This window comes from Polypterus senegalus, chromosome 6, assembly GCF_016835505.1.
Source record: "Polypterus senegalus isolate Bchr_013 chromosome 6, ASM1683550v1, whole genome shotgun sequence".
NCBI lineage: Eukaryota > Metazoa > Chordata > Cladistia > Polypteriformes > Polypteridae > Polypterus > Polypterus senegalus.
In genome coordinates this window covers 92,955,833-92,970,115 of record NC_053159.1, presented here as the reverse complement: position 1 = coordinate 92,970,115, position 14,283 = coordinate 92,955,833, and the positions used below count along the sequence as shown (strand labels likewise).

Below are 14,283 nucleotides of genomic sequence, written 5' to 3'. Positions count from 1 at the left end.
GCATCCTCTAGTAGTCAATAAGGGTACTGCTACCCAAAACTCAAATAATAAATTAGTATTCATTTACCAAAGCAACAAAGGATTTATTCATTTCTTGGTGATTTAAATTCATCATTAGTTTATTTTGTGGTCTGACTCTATTCTATCTACACGTTAAATCTGTTAACTAGTACTTAATGTAAAGACAGGATAATATTGCATTGATTTCCTTTAAATTGTTTATTGCATGATATTTAAGCTGTAAAAGGACATTTTTCTGTTAATGAGTTCAATAGTTTAAGAGATGGAGGTGTTTCCTTCTGTGAAGACTAACTTGGGTAAAAAAGTTGACAGATTGCAGCAAACAAAATAAAAAAGGGAAAGGAAGACCTCATCAGTCAGCCAAAGGTCAGGTGTGGACGTCAGGAAATCAGGAATAAGGTCACAGAGATTTCCATTCAGCTTGCTTTTTTTGGTTTAGGTCTCACACAATTTTACTGTTAGTTGTATTGTATTTGCCTTATGCAGCTTTATATTATCACATAAGTACGGCAATTTCTTTCTGTGTAAAATACAGAAAAGCATGCACTTTGTTTTGAGATGAATTAAAATTATATTGTTTTACTTACACTTTAAATTATTTAATTTTTTTCTTGTCAACAGGTTTATAATATACAAGGAACCAGAAAATAGGGCAGTAATAGCCCTGTTCTAAATAGAGTCTCTTTTACAGTTAACATGTGAAAGTTAGAAAACTATGAGTTTTTACCTCGTTAATCTAATTAAAGTTTATAAAACAAATTTGATTCAATAATAATGAGGTATAAACTATCTTATGTTTCTGAAATTAGATAAACAGTTTTAGGTGAAAGAAATATTTATTGTGCTTGGGAATGGACTGTTTTGTCTCATAATTTTAAACCAGATTAAAACCCCATAGATTTAGCATAACTTCATCCTGTTGGAGATGCCTATCCAGTGGAGCCACATTGTTTAGTTTTTTACTAGCAGGAGTACCCAGCACTGCCCAAGCTAGAGGCACCAACTTAATTTCTGAGCAAACCATAATCAACAGCATTCCCTATACTAATGGGAAGATGTGCAAAATTTATTGGAGAGATTCAACAGTGCGGATTTGCATACCGGACAAAAATACAAACATGCACACATTCACTTTTATATATTACATTAATCTCAATTTCTTAATTCATAATTTACTGTTACATTTATGGAAATTATAATTATAGATAGATAGATAGATAGATAGATAGATAGATAGATAGATAGATAGATAGATAGATAGATAGATAGATAGATAAACTTTTTTATTCCCGAAGCAAATTGTTGGTACAAAAATTGGGGTACAAAAGCAGAAATAAACATATAACAAGAGTTGTAATGATCTTAGGTGCAGTATGCTAAAAGGTGCAAACATATGTGCTTTTTTATAAAAATATAAATGGTTGACTGAAAAGCTGTAAAGGCTAAACAAGAATTGAAAACCAAAAGATGACTCAAACAACTGAACAAACGTTTTGTTAAAGAACAAAACAAGAACTACAATTGTAGGATAGAATATTTGTGAACCATAAACTGCTAAACAAACACCTTGATTTCTATTTTAAAATTGAGTCAACTTTATATTAATTTACATGCTTAACACCTTGCTCTTAACAAAAATGGAGATGTTAGCTACTAGTGCACACTAGGGAATCCAATCCCGGATGGGTTTATCCATTCCCGCGAATTCGGGAATCCCGGACTCCCGGGGATGACACAGTGCACGGGCATCTCACATGTGAATGGTTTTAGAACAACCAACACTTATTTTAATAAAACTACTGCAATATGTTGACACCAGTAAAAAAAGACTAACCTTATCTACAAGCAGTTCATGCTGTCATATAAGTACATGTATCTAGTTCAGGGATGCCTATATATATGATATATATATATTGCATAGTTCTTCTGTCAAATAATGCAAAGAGTACGCAACACGTGTTTCGCCCTTTACATTGCGCCACGGCGTGGGTTTCGTTTATATGACAGCATGTAGATCGGTGTAATTACATTCATGGCATTCGTAGTCTGAATCACAATCTGATTGTATGGGTGCATGTGGGATGACCAGTGTGTTAGAAGGAAAGAGATCTCAGACTGGCCGCCCTGTATGTCAATCAGGTGGCAAATGCAATAGGGAGGATATATGATTTTTTTTTTGAATGCAACGCGATCTACCTGATCAGATACTGATACACTTGTTCTAAACAACTTCTGTGCTTGCCGTTGCTCTGAAACACCACCATTTCAGTTTTTACTGATGCATCCAGTTTCTTGTCATCATTCTGTGAAGGCAAGTTTCTAGGCACAGATAATGCGGATGCAACAGACTGACGCATTTCAATTTCAAGTTGCTGTTCAAAGCTGTTGTCTGACAGACATCAATGAAGTCTGCCCTGTCCCAGCATTTGTGAGCTGCCGAGTGCAGACTCCTCCCAGTCCACTATACTCCATCTTAGTCAGAGCTGGGAGACTGACGACTTCTGCTGGTTGACTAAATTAATCTGCAAAAACTACACTGTGGGCCAAAAAACCATGCCACTTAATTATTTCCAACTATAACTCTGTTATTTCTTGATCGATTTTTACAATTTTACACGCTATATATGCAAGCATGGCCGCTCCCGGTTTCCCGGGAATTACAGCAGTTTCATTCCTGGGAATGTGGGAATGAAAATGTCCGGGAATCCCAGGCTCCCGGTAATCAGGAGCTCCGGAATGGATTCCCTAGTGCACACTTAAACAAAAAAGGTATTGGCTGTAGCATGAATGATGTAATGAAAAAATGCAACAAAAATAATGTAAAATATAAAAAAATGAATTATAAGAGAACCAAACATGAAAAAAATATTCTACACATTTTTAAAATAGCTTAAAACACCTGCAGAACATGACACATTAACATCACAGTTTCATTCTTGTGTCTGACTTTTCAAATGCTACAACTATTGGACAGTCTTATCCCTGTATTATTTAACTTCCCAGAAAATCCCAGGGTAACCTTTCATTCCAATCAAAGCTACTGAATTCCTGCCTCTGCATTTAAGGTGTGACAACAACAAAACTCCTCAAGTACAAGAAAGTCACAATCGTTTATTTGTCTAATAGGTCACATGAAAAAAGTTTTCTGAAGAACTATGAATATAAAGTATCTATCTATCTATCTATCTATCTATAATTGTGCTATGCTACTCAAATATAGTGTTTTGTAAAATGATTGTATTTGGGTTGTAAACAGCTATTTATACAAGGACCTTACTTCAGTCAGTCAGTCAGTCAGTCATTATTCAACCCGCTATATCCTTATACAGGGTCACGGGGGTCTGCTAGAGCCAATCCCAGCCAACATAGGATGCAAGTCAGGAACAAATCTGGGAAGGGCGCCAGCCCACCGCAGGGCACACACACACACACACACACACACACATACACTAAGCACACACTAGGGACAATTTAGGATCGTGAATGCACCTAACCTGCATGGGGCACCCAAAGGAAACCCACGCAGACACGGGGAGAACATGCAAGCTCCATGCAGGGAGGACCCTGGAAGCGAGCTCAGGTCTCCTTACAGAGGCAGCATCGCTACCACGGTGCCACTGTGCCGCCTGACCTTATTTCAAGTAGAGTAATTAATATAACATATATTACACTGCAAACTCACCTAATCCAGCTCAGGTTCTTTTGGGACTAGTATCTATCATGGCAATATTGGGTGCAAGTCACAAACAAACTCTTAACAGGGCACCAGGCCACACTCACACAGGGCCAATTTAGATTGACCAATCAACCTAACCCATACGCCTTTAGTGGCAATAAGACAAACCTGAGCAGCATCTGCAGAAAAAAACAGAGAACTTGTGGAGAACATATGAACTCCAGCGGGATTCAGACCCAGTAGGTTAGATATGTGATACAGCAGTGTTAACCTCTGAGCTACTCCTTTATCCCGAGAAGAATGATATTTAATAAAGCCAAGTTTATATTTAGCACTTCTTATAAATATTCTTAAAAATATTAGCCAGCAGACAATTTCCAAAATAATAAACAGTAGCAAACTGCAATCTGCATTTAATAATTAACTAAATAAAAATTATTCTGATTTTGTATATAATACTATACATTCATTTTTAATATTGTCGTGGCGAAAAATTCATCATCAGAAGGCTTTTTACCTAAAAATAAAGGCTATTAGGACTCGAGATAGACAGAGTTTTAAGGCTTTATTGCAATAAATCAACAACACGGACTCAACCCAATTCGGCTGAATGAGATTGAGCAAAAATCATAACAGCCATTGAAGTTTTTATAACAATTTCTTATCATTTTGGCTCATTCAATTAGCTCATTCTACACCTGGCTTCACTATTCATTATTCCTCTTGGTGTCAGCTCGGCTTATTTTGATTGGTCTAAGACTGGGTGGATGGTTTCCTCCCAACCTCTTCTCTGACTCCCTTTTTTACTCCTGTCTTGACCAGACCTTGAGTTTCCATGGGAAACTCCTTACTTTTCCTATTACTGGCCCCCTTATGGAATGTGTTATCTTTCTATTCTGTTCCCATTTTCTCTAACTGGCCAAGGCTTCAAATCCATATATGGGTTTTCCTCTCTTAAGCCTTCCAAACTTTTTACAATAGTGACCTGAAGCTTAAGCTTTAATCAAAAAGAAGTATAGTATGTGCTTTCATTTGGCATGCTTGATTTGTCTTAATTTCTACACTAAAGTTAATTACTAATATATTCAGCAAAAAAAGAAACGTCCCTTTTTCAGAACTGTGTATTTCAACAAAAATCCAAATAACTTTACAGATCTTCATTGTAAAGGGTTTAAACAATGTTTTCCATGCATGTTCAATTAACCATAATCAATTAATTAACATGCACCTGTGGAATGGTCGTTAAGACCTTAACAGCTTACAGAAAGTAGGCATTTAAGGTCACAGTTCTAAAAACGCAGGACATTAAAGAGACTTGTCTACCGGCTGTAAAAAACACCCAAAGAAAGATGCCCAGGGTCCCTGCTCATCTGCGTGAACGTGCATTAGGCATGTTGCAGGGAGGCATGAGGACTGCGGATGTGGCTAGGGCAATAAATTGCCATGTCCGCACTGTGAGACGCCTAAGACAGCTCTACAGGGAGACAGGAAGGACAGCTGATCATCCTCGCAGTGGAAGAGCCCGGATCTCAATCCCATTGAGCACGTCAGGGACCTGTTGGATCGCAGGGTGAGGGCTAGGGCCATTCCCCCCAGAAATGTCCAGGAACTTGCAGGTGCCTTGGTGTAAGAGTGGGGTAACATCTCACAGCAAGAACTGACAAATCTGGTCCAGTCCATGAGGAGGAGATGCACTGCAGTACTTCAAGCAGCTGGTGGCCACACCAGATACTGACTGGTACTTTTGATTTTGAGCCTCCCTTCATTCAGGGACACATTGTGAAACATTTTTAGTTTATGTCTTATGGTGTTGACTCTTTTAGTGTTCATATAAATATTTACACATTAAGTTTACTGAAAGTAAAAACAGTTGAAAGTCAGAGGACGTTTCTTTTTTTTCAATTCCACAGTGACATATGAATATCAAATATGAAATGTGCAAATCTAACATGGTATCTTAAAAACAAATCAGAAAAATAAAAATAGAAAATTCAGAGATCCATCTTAATTACAACCCCAGGTCCAGTGGATTACATTCTCTTACATCAAAAATAAATAAAATTCAAAGTTGTTTAGTGACACTAACCTGTGACAAATTGAAAACTTCAATGTGTTTCTCCACAGTACTGCCTACTGCGATGCAACCAAAGTCCAGCACAGTCTGAGTGTCATCATGTTGTGTAATTTGCTGCATATTCTCTGGCACCTTCACCAAAATGTGTGGATATTTTGCTGTTCAAAAATCAAAGGTATGAAAAAGGTGTCATCTTATCATTTTAACGCCACATTAATTCAATGTTCATGGGAATACTCTTGTCAACAGCAACATCTTGTGGATGTCTGAGTACTAGGCAGTCAAAGGCACAGCAGATTCAGATATTTATCAACAACAAAATTACTAACAAGGATTATTTATATTAAGCCTGGGATTGAGCCTTTCCAGGCAATGACAAAGATTGTTGCATAGTCTAGGACATGAGTTAGGCTCCATTTAAAAAACACATTGAAAATGACATATTATCTATTTTAGCTGCATTTATCCTGCTTTTTTCTTTATCACAGAAGGTCACAAGCGATTTGTGTGCTCTATACCTATACAAAAGCTCAGAGTACATTTTTAAAACATGTACTTACAAATGCCTCTAAGACAGATGCTTTTGGTGCTCTCTTCTTCTCCAGTGGATTTGCAGGTTGCTATATCCTCATACACTAAAGCACCATAAGGCCGAAAAATGACCTTAATTGTACATCGTGATCCTGCATTCAGTGTTCCTTTGGCTGGATTAAACTGAAAAGGTTCTGGGACAACCCAAGAGAAACTTGTTGGATACATGCTAAAAACAAAAAAAATAATTGTATATGTATACATTTAGTATTTACAAATATTCTTGACCGCAGACATTAATGGAAAATTATTGAGAGTCATGTGTGCTGGAAGCTGAAGCTTATTCTGGTAGAATCAGGGTCAAAACAAGAGTCAGCCATGAACAGTATGCCAGTTTATCACTAGGCCCACTTTTTCATGGATCCACATTAACTCATTAGGGGCACTGCTCAGTCTGACCAGCTCATCTGTGAGGAGCAAAACATTTGTGAACATAGATGCAACATGCAATATGCACACAGAGAGTGACCAAGTCAGGGTTTATACCAAATATTTTTGAGATATGAAGCGGAATCTCTGACCAATGCACCAACATGCCACCCAGGATTATATTAGAGTACAAGTAGCTTCATGTTGGAATAGTACCAAAAGTATAATACAGTATATAGCATTCTCTTCTGTTTACCAAATAAACCCAAATATACTGTACTTTCTCAAAACTGTACACATATGTATGTTCCTATATATTCCTATGTGCTACAGGGGCCTGTATGCATGTGAGACTTTTGATGATTTACTTTTTAAGTGTGACATTCTCTACACTCCATGAATTTAAATCAGTTTTATTTTCTTTAATATAAAATAATTTTTACATTTTCACACTATTTTATATATCCATCTTTTCATCTATCTCCATTCCGCTGCTGCCTTACAATCCTAAGAATCTAATTTCTAGACAGCCAACTCACTGTTTGGGAAACCTGCATGTTCTCTCTGTCCCGATCACATTTTTGCCACATAACTGGTAGATCTACATTGGTCTGGTATAAATGAGTGTGTCTTTTGTGAAAATAGTGCCTTGTTCCTTGTTGTTGCTTATTATGAGAGAATACACTTGTTATAATAAAAAAGTAGGTATAGTGCCTATAAGAGGTATTCACTCCCTTGGAATTTTTCACATTTGTTATATATATTGTCAGGGATGACAGGGGCCATGACCCGGCCGGGACGTCATGAGGGACTAGATGTGGGTCTGCGCCCACCCTGGATCACGTGGGGGTCGCCTTCCTGGTTGCTCTGGGGGCCACGGGTACAGGGCATGGAAGCTCCACCCTGTAGGGGCCCGTGGTCACCGCCAGGAAGCGCCCCAATGCCTTGGGGACCTGTTACCCCAGAACTTCCACCACACCAGAAAGTGCTGGGGGGAAGACTTTGGAGGATACCCGGAGAGCTGCCAGGAGAACAGCCGACACTTCCACCACGCTGGGGCGTGGCTAACGGGGGAGTGTCGGAAGCACCTAGAGCTAATCCGGGTCATGTATAAAAGGGGCCGTCTCCCTTCATTCGAGGCTGGAGTCGGGAGGAGGAAGGACGAAGCAAGAGAGGAGAGTGGAGGCGGCCCGAGAAGAAGGCATTGTGGCCAGGACTGAGATTGTTGGGGTATTGTGCACATCTGACTGGGTCTGAGTGACCATTATTGTAAATAATAATTGTAAAATAAACGTGTGGTGGTATTTTAACAACATGTCCGCCTGTCTGTGTCCGGGTCGGCTCCACAATATATACAGTATATATACTTGTTGGTGAGATATACAAGTAACAATATTACTACTGCTACCACAACTAGGCCAATTTAAATTTATAGTTTCCCCAGTCTTAGTTGTTGTTACCATTTCTTTAGAGTTCTAATATGTCTCTATGTTTAATACTTTACTAGTGTTTTCTTTCATGATCACTCAGTGTTTTCATTGTTTTGATTAGGCCACGATATTGACTCACCACAAGTTAACCTTCCAGAAACGGGAGTATTTCAACTAAAATAAACTGAAATCCCATGAGTACAGACAGACGATCTCCATTTAATTAATTGTGTGACTTCTAAAACTGATTGGCTGCACCAGTGATGATTTAGGATTTTCATATTAAATGTGTCAAACAATTCTGTGGTCAAATATTTTGAGTTTTATGACTGTAATTAATTTGTACCACTTGATCAGTGTCAAAAAAGCCAAATAAAATCCATTGTGATTGAATGTTGTATAACAAAAATATGAAAACTTCCAAGGGATGAATAATTTTTATATATGAGGAGTGAAGATTGGTGAGGAAACTGTTCAATGGGTGGTTATGGAGAGAATCAGTAATTAAAAAACAATAGTGAAGCTTTTTGCCTTAATCATGTTCTTCTTTGATGTTACTCATTGTGGTAGGTAAGACATTATTTCAGAAACACAATGGTAATATACCCCATAAGGGCATTCTGAATGTAAACCTGTAAATACTCAAGGATAAACTGGGAAATAAGAAGTCATCACTGATAAAGTGTTATGAAATTTTATTCAATTTTATAATGACCTCTGAAATATAAATTGTATTTTTCTTTTGAATTGTTTCTGTAATTACAATTTATAATCAATAATTCTTTATTTATTTGTTACATACATAGTTATACAGGCAATTTGGAAGTGTGTGGATAGCATTTCCAAAGACCTTCAGATGATAGCCTAGAACTCCCACAGGAAATAAATGGATGCTTGCCACCCATCATGGGGAAGAGGTGGTGACAAAGACATAAAGTTTTCCTGGTTCTTTATACAGCTATGTGGGCTCAAGGGTGCAGGAGGCTTGGGGTTCCCAGAGGCAGCTTTAGACAATTGTCCCAGGTATAACTTCACAAGTAACAGATGACTCTTGTCAAGATGCTCATGAGGTGAGCTGGGACAAACCGTTAACCAGCAGGAAGATGCTTCATCTAGAGTGTGCTGAACTTTGGAAGGTGAGGTTTTGGAGGTCACAAAAAGTAATTGATTTTTAAGTGCTTGGATCTTAGTATTTAAATTATGAGCAAGAGGAAGAGCCTCTCCCAAGCCATATATCCAAAGTGGCAGCTAGGGTTTTCTTCTGTTTCACTATACTATTCCAATATTTATTTCCCTTTTGTATCATTAACATTAACAAATCATTATTTTTGATAAGAACATTGTATTTGTCACTCTTTGTTAGGGTGGCACACAGAAACACTCATTGTCACAGTATCTTCCCTGGCCAGTAGAATTTCTTTTTTCCTTATACAGGTAACTGTCTGCAAATTATATGACCACCACGCGAACTTCTGAGGCTCAAGTACCCACAGCTTTATTTCAGTAAACATTTCTGCTACGTTCTGTGGTTTTCAGAATTATTGTGTATTATTGTGTAGAAAAGGTTTTTGTTCAAGCATAACAATAAAATGTATTGACATACATTTTGAAACATCTAAGTGCTGTCCAAACATCTACTGATGTTTTGTAAATGTTATGAAGACCAAAAGAATCCTTTGCTAAGGTCTTGTTACATAAGAGTAAATAAGTAATAGATGCATTTTTACAGTACCTAACTAAAGTTTATTGGACATTCTAGACCTTACATCCCGATTCTTTATGCTTATCTGTTTGATCTTTAACATCTAATGAGATTTCTGAATAAAAGTAATATAATCCAGTTTATGAGTAAATGATGGATGAAAAGGTACCTGATGTTTTTCATTTGAAAGGTAGCTTCAGAGCTGTCACAGGCTCCACACGTAGGAAGATGAACAGCATCTGGCATTTCTAAGGCATATCCTGGAAGTGTTGCACGAAGAAGGACTTGAAAACTGGAATCTCCCAGTTCAAACCAAATGCTGTCATTGTATTCGCACTGTGCAGAAAGAAAAAGCAGAACCAGAACCAAAGTCATTTATAAACCACCAGAAGGGACAGACTAATATGTGGAGATTTCAGTTTCACTTTACCTTTTCTGTTGGGCGGAAAGTAACCGGGAGGCAAAAAGACATACCAGGATTCAAGGATATGGATTGTGGAAACATGGTGGTGAAGAATTTTGAAGACGGAGAGCTATACAAACAATTAAGAGAAGTTTAATTACAAACTGGCCTTAAGCTGGAAGGAGTAAAATAACCTGGAGATTGCATTCTACCCTAAAATTCCCAAAAGCTGCTATAGGTAAATAGCTTCCTATTTAAAAGATGTTATCATCTTCAATCTCAAAAAGACTTTTTGCAAGTTAAGCAATTTTACTGTAAGCATTTTCAAATGAAAAAATGTTGTACAGATACTAAGAGACACTGAAGCCTTTATTTCATGCACTTCATGCTGCTGTTGTTCTTCCTTAAGATTTTCCTGAATCAGATAAACATAAAAACTGTCTACCTCTGGAGGTCAGAACCATTTAACTATTCTAATAATCAATCTTTGGAGGACCTTACGGTTCTATGACAAAAACAATGCTGTTAAAATAGAACACTAGGTTCAAAATAGAGCTTCCTTCAGCTAGTAACACTGGTAAATTATATAATGTGCATCAGGTCAGGATGATGATGCTTCACATGATGCCCATGACTAAGGAGTACTACAGTAAATGCAAGCTCAACAGGTCAATCATTTTAGATGGATCACGATGTTTACTAAAATTAATGCTTTATGATTAATTCAAAGAAAAGAAAGAATATGAAAATGACATGGCTAAACATATTCAATCCAATTAATGTACAAAAATAATGCCATTTTGGCAAACCTTCAACACATACCTAAATGTTAGAATTTGCTTTTTAGACTGAACATTTTTCAGCTTGAGGAGTTTGGTGATTTCTCTTCCCAGCTCCCAGTTCTCCCACACCAACTCCTTGGCTACCTCAATGCCACAGGTACAATTCATCCTCTTTGGAAGCCTTCCACACCTTTCAGGCATCTCCAGGATCTGCAACAATCTTAGCTGCCAATAAGATGTTATAAAAAACAAGTAATGACATATATACTGCTTTTAATCCATCAACATCAAACCAGTGAGATCATAATTAATGGTCACAGTGATCATATTTAGGTTAAACATTAATTACAACAAGTATAAGTATACTTTGTGTAGCCCTAGACACCTCTTTAAAAGTGGGAATAACACGTGTGACACCTTAAAGGCTGTAGGATATTTAACATAGAGGCATGTTTAGGCAGCTCCATGAACATAAAAAATGTTATGATCTGGGGTTAGGTATGTATTTTATGTTTTCAAATTTTGTTTTTGAGAGTTTTGTGTTGATCATTACATGGCTGCAGCCATGTTGTTGTGGTTTGCAACACCCTTTGTCAGTCATGTGACACAGAAGTTGTATGACATATTATGTCACTTCATCCAGTGACCAGGCTAGCAGCCTGTTATGCACAGAATGCTAGCCTGCACATTATTATTGTAAGAAAATAAGAACTAGGAGAAGAAGCTGGAGATTTAAAATATAGAGGCAGTTTTAAAGTCAATGAAGGAGCTGGGATCAGGAACCATAAAGCAAACAAACCTCGTGCACAAGTATTTGAGAACAAGAGTGTTACAGACTCAAGCAATTCTAACTAAGATTCAGAAGCCAAACTAACAAGAACGGAGTCTTAACAAAATAAACTTATAGTCATGCAATGCAGTGATTCTTTTAGATTACTCCAACACTAGGATAGGAAGCATCCCACATTCCCATTGTAAATAGCTGATTGGCGATGAGGTCACGTGTCATACCAGTCAATGACTGTCATGTGATGGCAAACAGCCTAGCAACAGATCAACAACACAAACACTACTATTCACAAAACAGCAGTAGGAACTGCAACATGTACTCTTAAAATGACATGTCAGGTCAGGTCAGGTTGGGAAGCATGCACTGGTACAGTGAGTTGCCACACCCACCACACAACGAAATAGCTCGGGTTCCTGGTTGGCAACCCTCCAGTCAGACAGCAGTCTAGTTCCACCCCATGGAAACAACCTTTTATCTGCCACAACCAGGTATTATGTGGGTGTCCACTTGGCTTGTTCCAGCCACTTGAGTCCTCAACAATGAGGATCCTGCAAGCTGGATCACCCTCTAGAAATCGTGCAACATCTCATGCACCCTCCAAATGTAGGTAATGTGCCTCATTCGGGACTCCATGAGCAACCGCTCATTCGACACAAAGATGAACCAGCAGTACCCAAGGATTCTCCAAAAAGAAAACATTACTGAAGGCATGAAACATTATAAATAATACACAAACAAAAAAATTATTTATGACACTGCCTATATATGGCAGCAGACAACTTCAGGCCATTTGAGTACTGGATTTGCTACAAAAAATATATTATTAAAACTACTTACATTGGCCACCTGACCACAGTATTGGACTTACCATCAGAGACTTGAAAATAGAATCTATAGTAAGGACTTTAATTTATCTGTCACTTGTATATCTATGTTAGGGCGGCACGGTGGCGCAGTGGTAGCGCTGCTGCCTCGCAGTTAGGAGACCCGGGTTCACTTCCCAGGTCCTCCCTGCGTGGAGTTTGCATGTTCTCCCCGTGTCTGCGGTTTCCTCCCACGGTCCAAAGACATGCCGGTTAGGTGGATTGGCAATTCTAAATTGGCCCTAGTGTGTGCGCTTGGTGTGTTTGTGTGTGTCCTGCAGTGGGTTGGCACCCTGCCCAAGATTGGTTCCTGCCTTGTGCCCTGTGTTGGCTGGGATTGGCTCCAGCAGACACCTGTGACCCTGTGTTCGGTTTCAGCAGGTTGGAAAATAGATGGATATCTATGTTATGTAAGTGAATATGATTAAATCTTATTTGCTAATTTTGGAATGCAATATATTCATTCATATTCTTAGCTAAGTTATTTTCTTTTCTTGACATCTTGTAAAGCATTTTGAGCTACATTCTTTGAACAAAAATGTGCTATAGAAATAAATGTTGCTGCTGGTAAGATTTGCATGTGAAAATATACAGTACATCCACATAAAATAAAAAAGAAATTTACAATTTTTGAAATTTTTATGTTAAGGTTAATTAAACGACTTTCTCAATTGGCAAAACTGTTTGATCATAGATTACCCAATAATCTATTTTTAAAATAAAACTTGACATTAATTGTATTAGAAGGATGGTAAAATGATCACTGTTACATATCTCTCCTCAATAATTTTAGTACTAATGGTGAAGTGATTTTACACACTCAAGGTGACTGCACCCAAAATATATCTGATTTTGATCTACTACCTGTCTGTGATGTTTAGTAAGACAAGCCCTACTAAGTCTCCAAATGGCACATGCTTACAGTGTTTATAAAATGTTTTCACCACCCCTCAAGGAAGATTTCACATTTTATTGTTAGAAAACATTGAATCACAGTAGATTTAATTTGTTTGTTTTTTTTCAACATTTTTCAACAGAAAATGACCCTTTATGTTCAAAGTTAAAACAGATATCTGCAAAGTGATCTTAATTAATTACAAATATAAAACCCAAAAATAACTGATTACCTAAATATTCATCCCCTTCAGGTCAGCTTTTGTCTCTCTATCAGCCTTGCATACATGGACACTTTAGTTTTTTTAGGTTATTTCTTTAAAACTACTCAAGCTCAGTCAGGCTACATAGGGATCACAAGTAAACAGCCTTTTTCAAGTCTTTTCAATCTGAACCACTGTAGCTTGTAACTTCTTCAGAGTTGACACAGGTCACTTGGTTGCCTCCCTCACTGGTCTGCGTCTTGCACAGTCACTCAGTTTTTGTGGATGGCTTGCTCTAGGCAGATTTACTGCTGTGCTGTGCTCTTTCCATTGCATAATGATTGATTTAACTGGACTCCAAGGGATATTCAATGACTTGCATATTTACTTATCTCCATTCCCAGATTTGTGTTTTTCAGTCACCCTTTCAATTGAGATGCTTGGTGTGCACTTCTGTCTTCATTCTTTAGGTTAGGCCACTATAC

General features: G+C 37.8%; 1 protein-coding gene across 3 annotated transcripts in view; it reads right to left on the bottom strand.

Annotated features, from left to right (window-relative positions):
- Nucleotides 1-14,283, bottom strand: part of cfap65 (cilia and flagella associated protein 65) — a 108,421-nt gene that overhangs the window by 82,423 nt on the left and 11,715 nt on the right. For all 3 annotated transcript variants that reach the window (XM_039756507.1, XM_039756508.1, XM_039756509.1), the window contains 5 exons: nt 11,089-11,273; nt 10,294-10,396; nt 10,033-10,199; nt 6,332-6,531; nt 5,784-5,929 (listed from right to left, as the gene is read on the bottom strand). In XM_039756507.1, the coding sequence (XP_039612441.1) occupies nt 5,784-5,929; nt 6,332-6,531; nt 10,033-10,199; nt 10,294-10,396; nt 11,089-11,273 (801 nt within the window). The remainder of the gene's footprint in view (nt 1-5,783; nt 5,930-6,331; nt 6,532-10,032; nt 10,200-10,293; nt 10,397-11,088; nt 11,274-14,283) is intronic.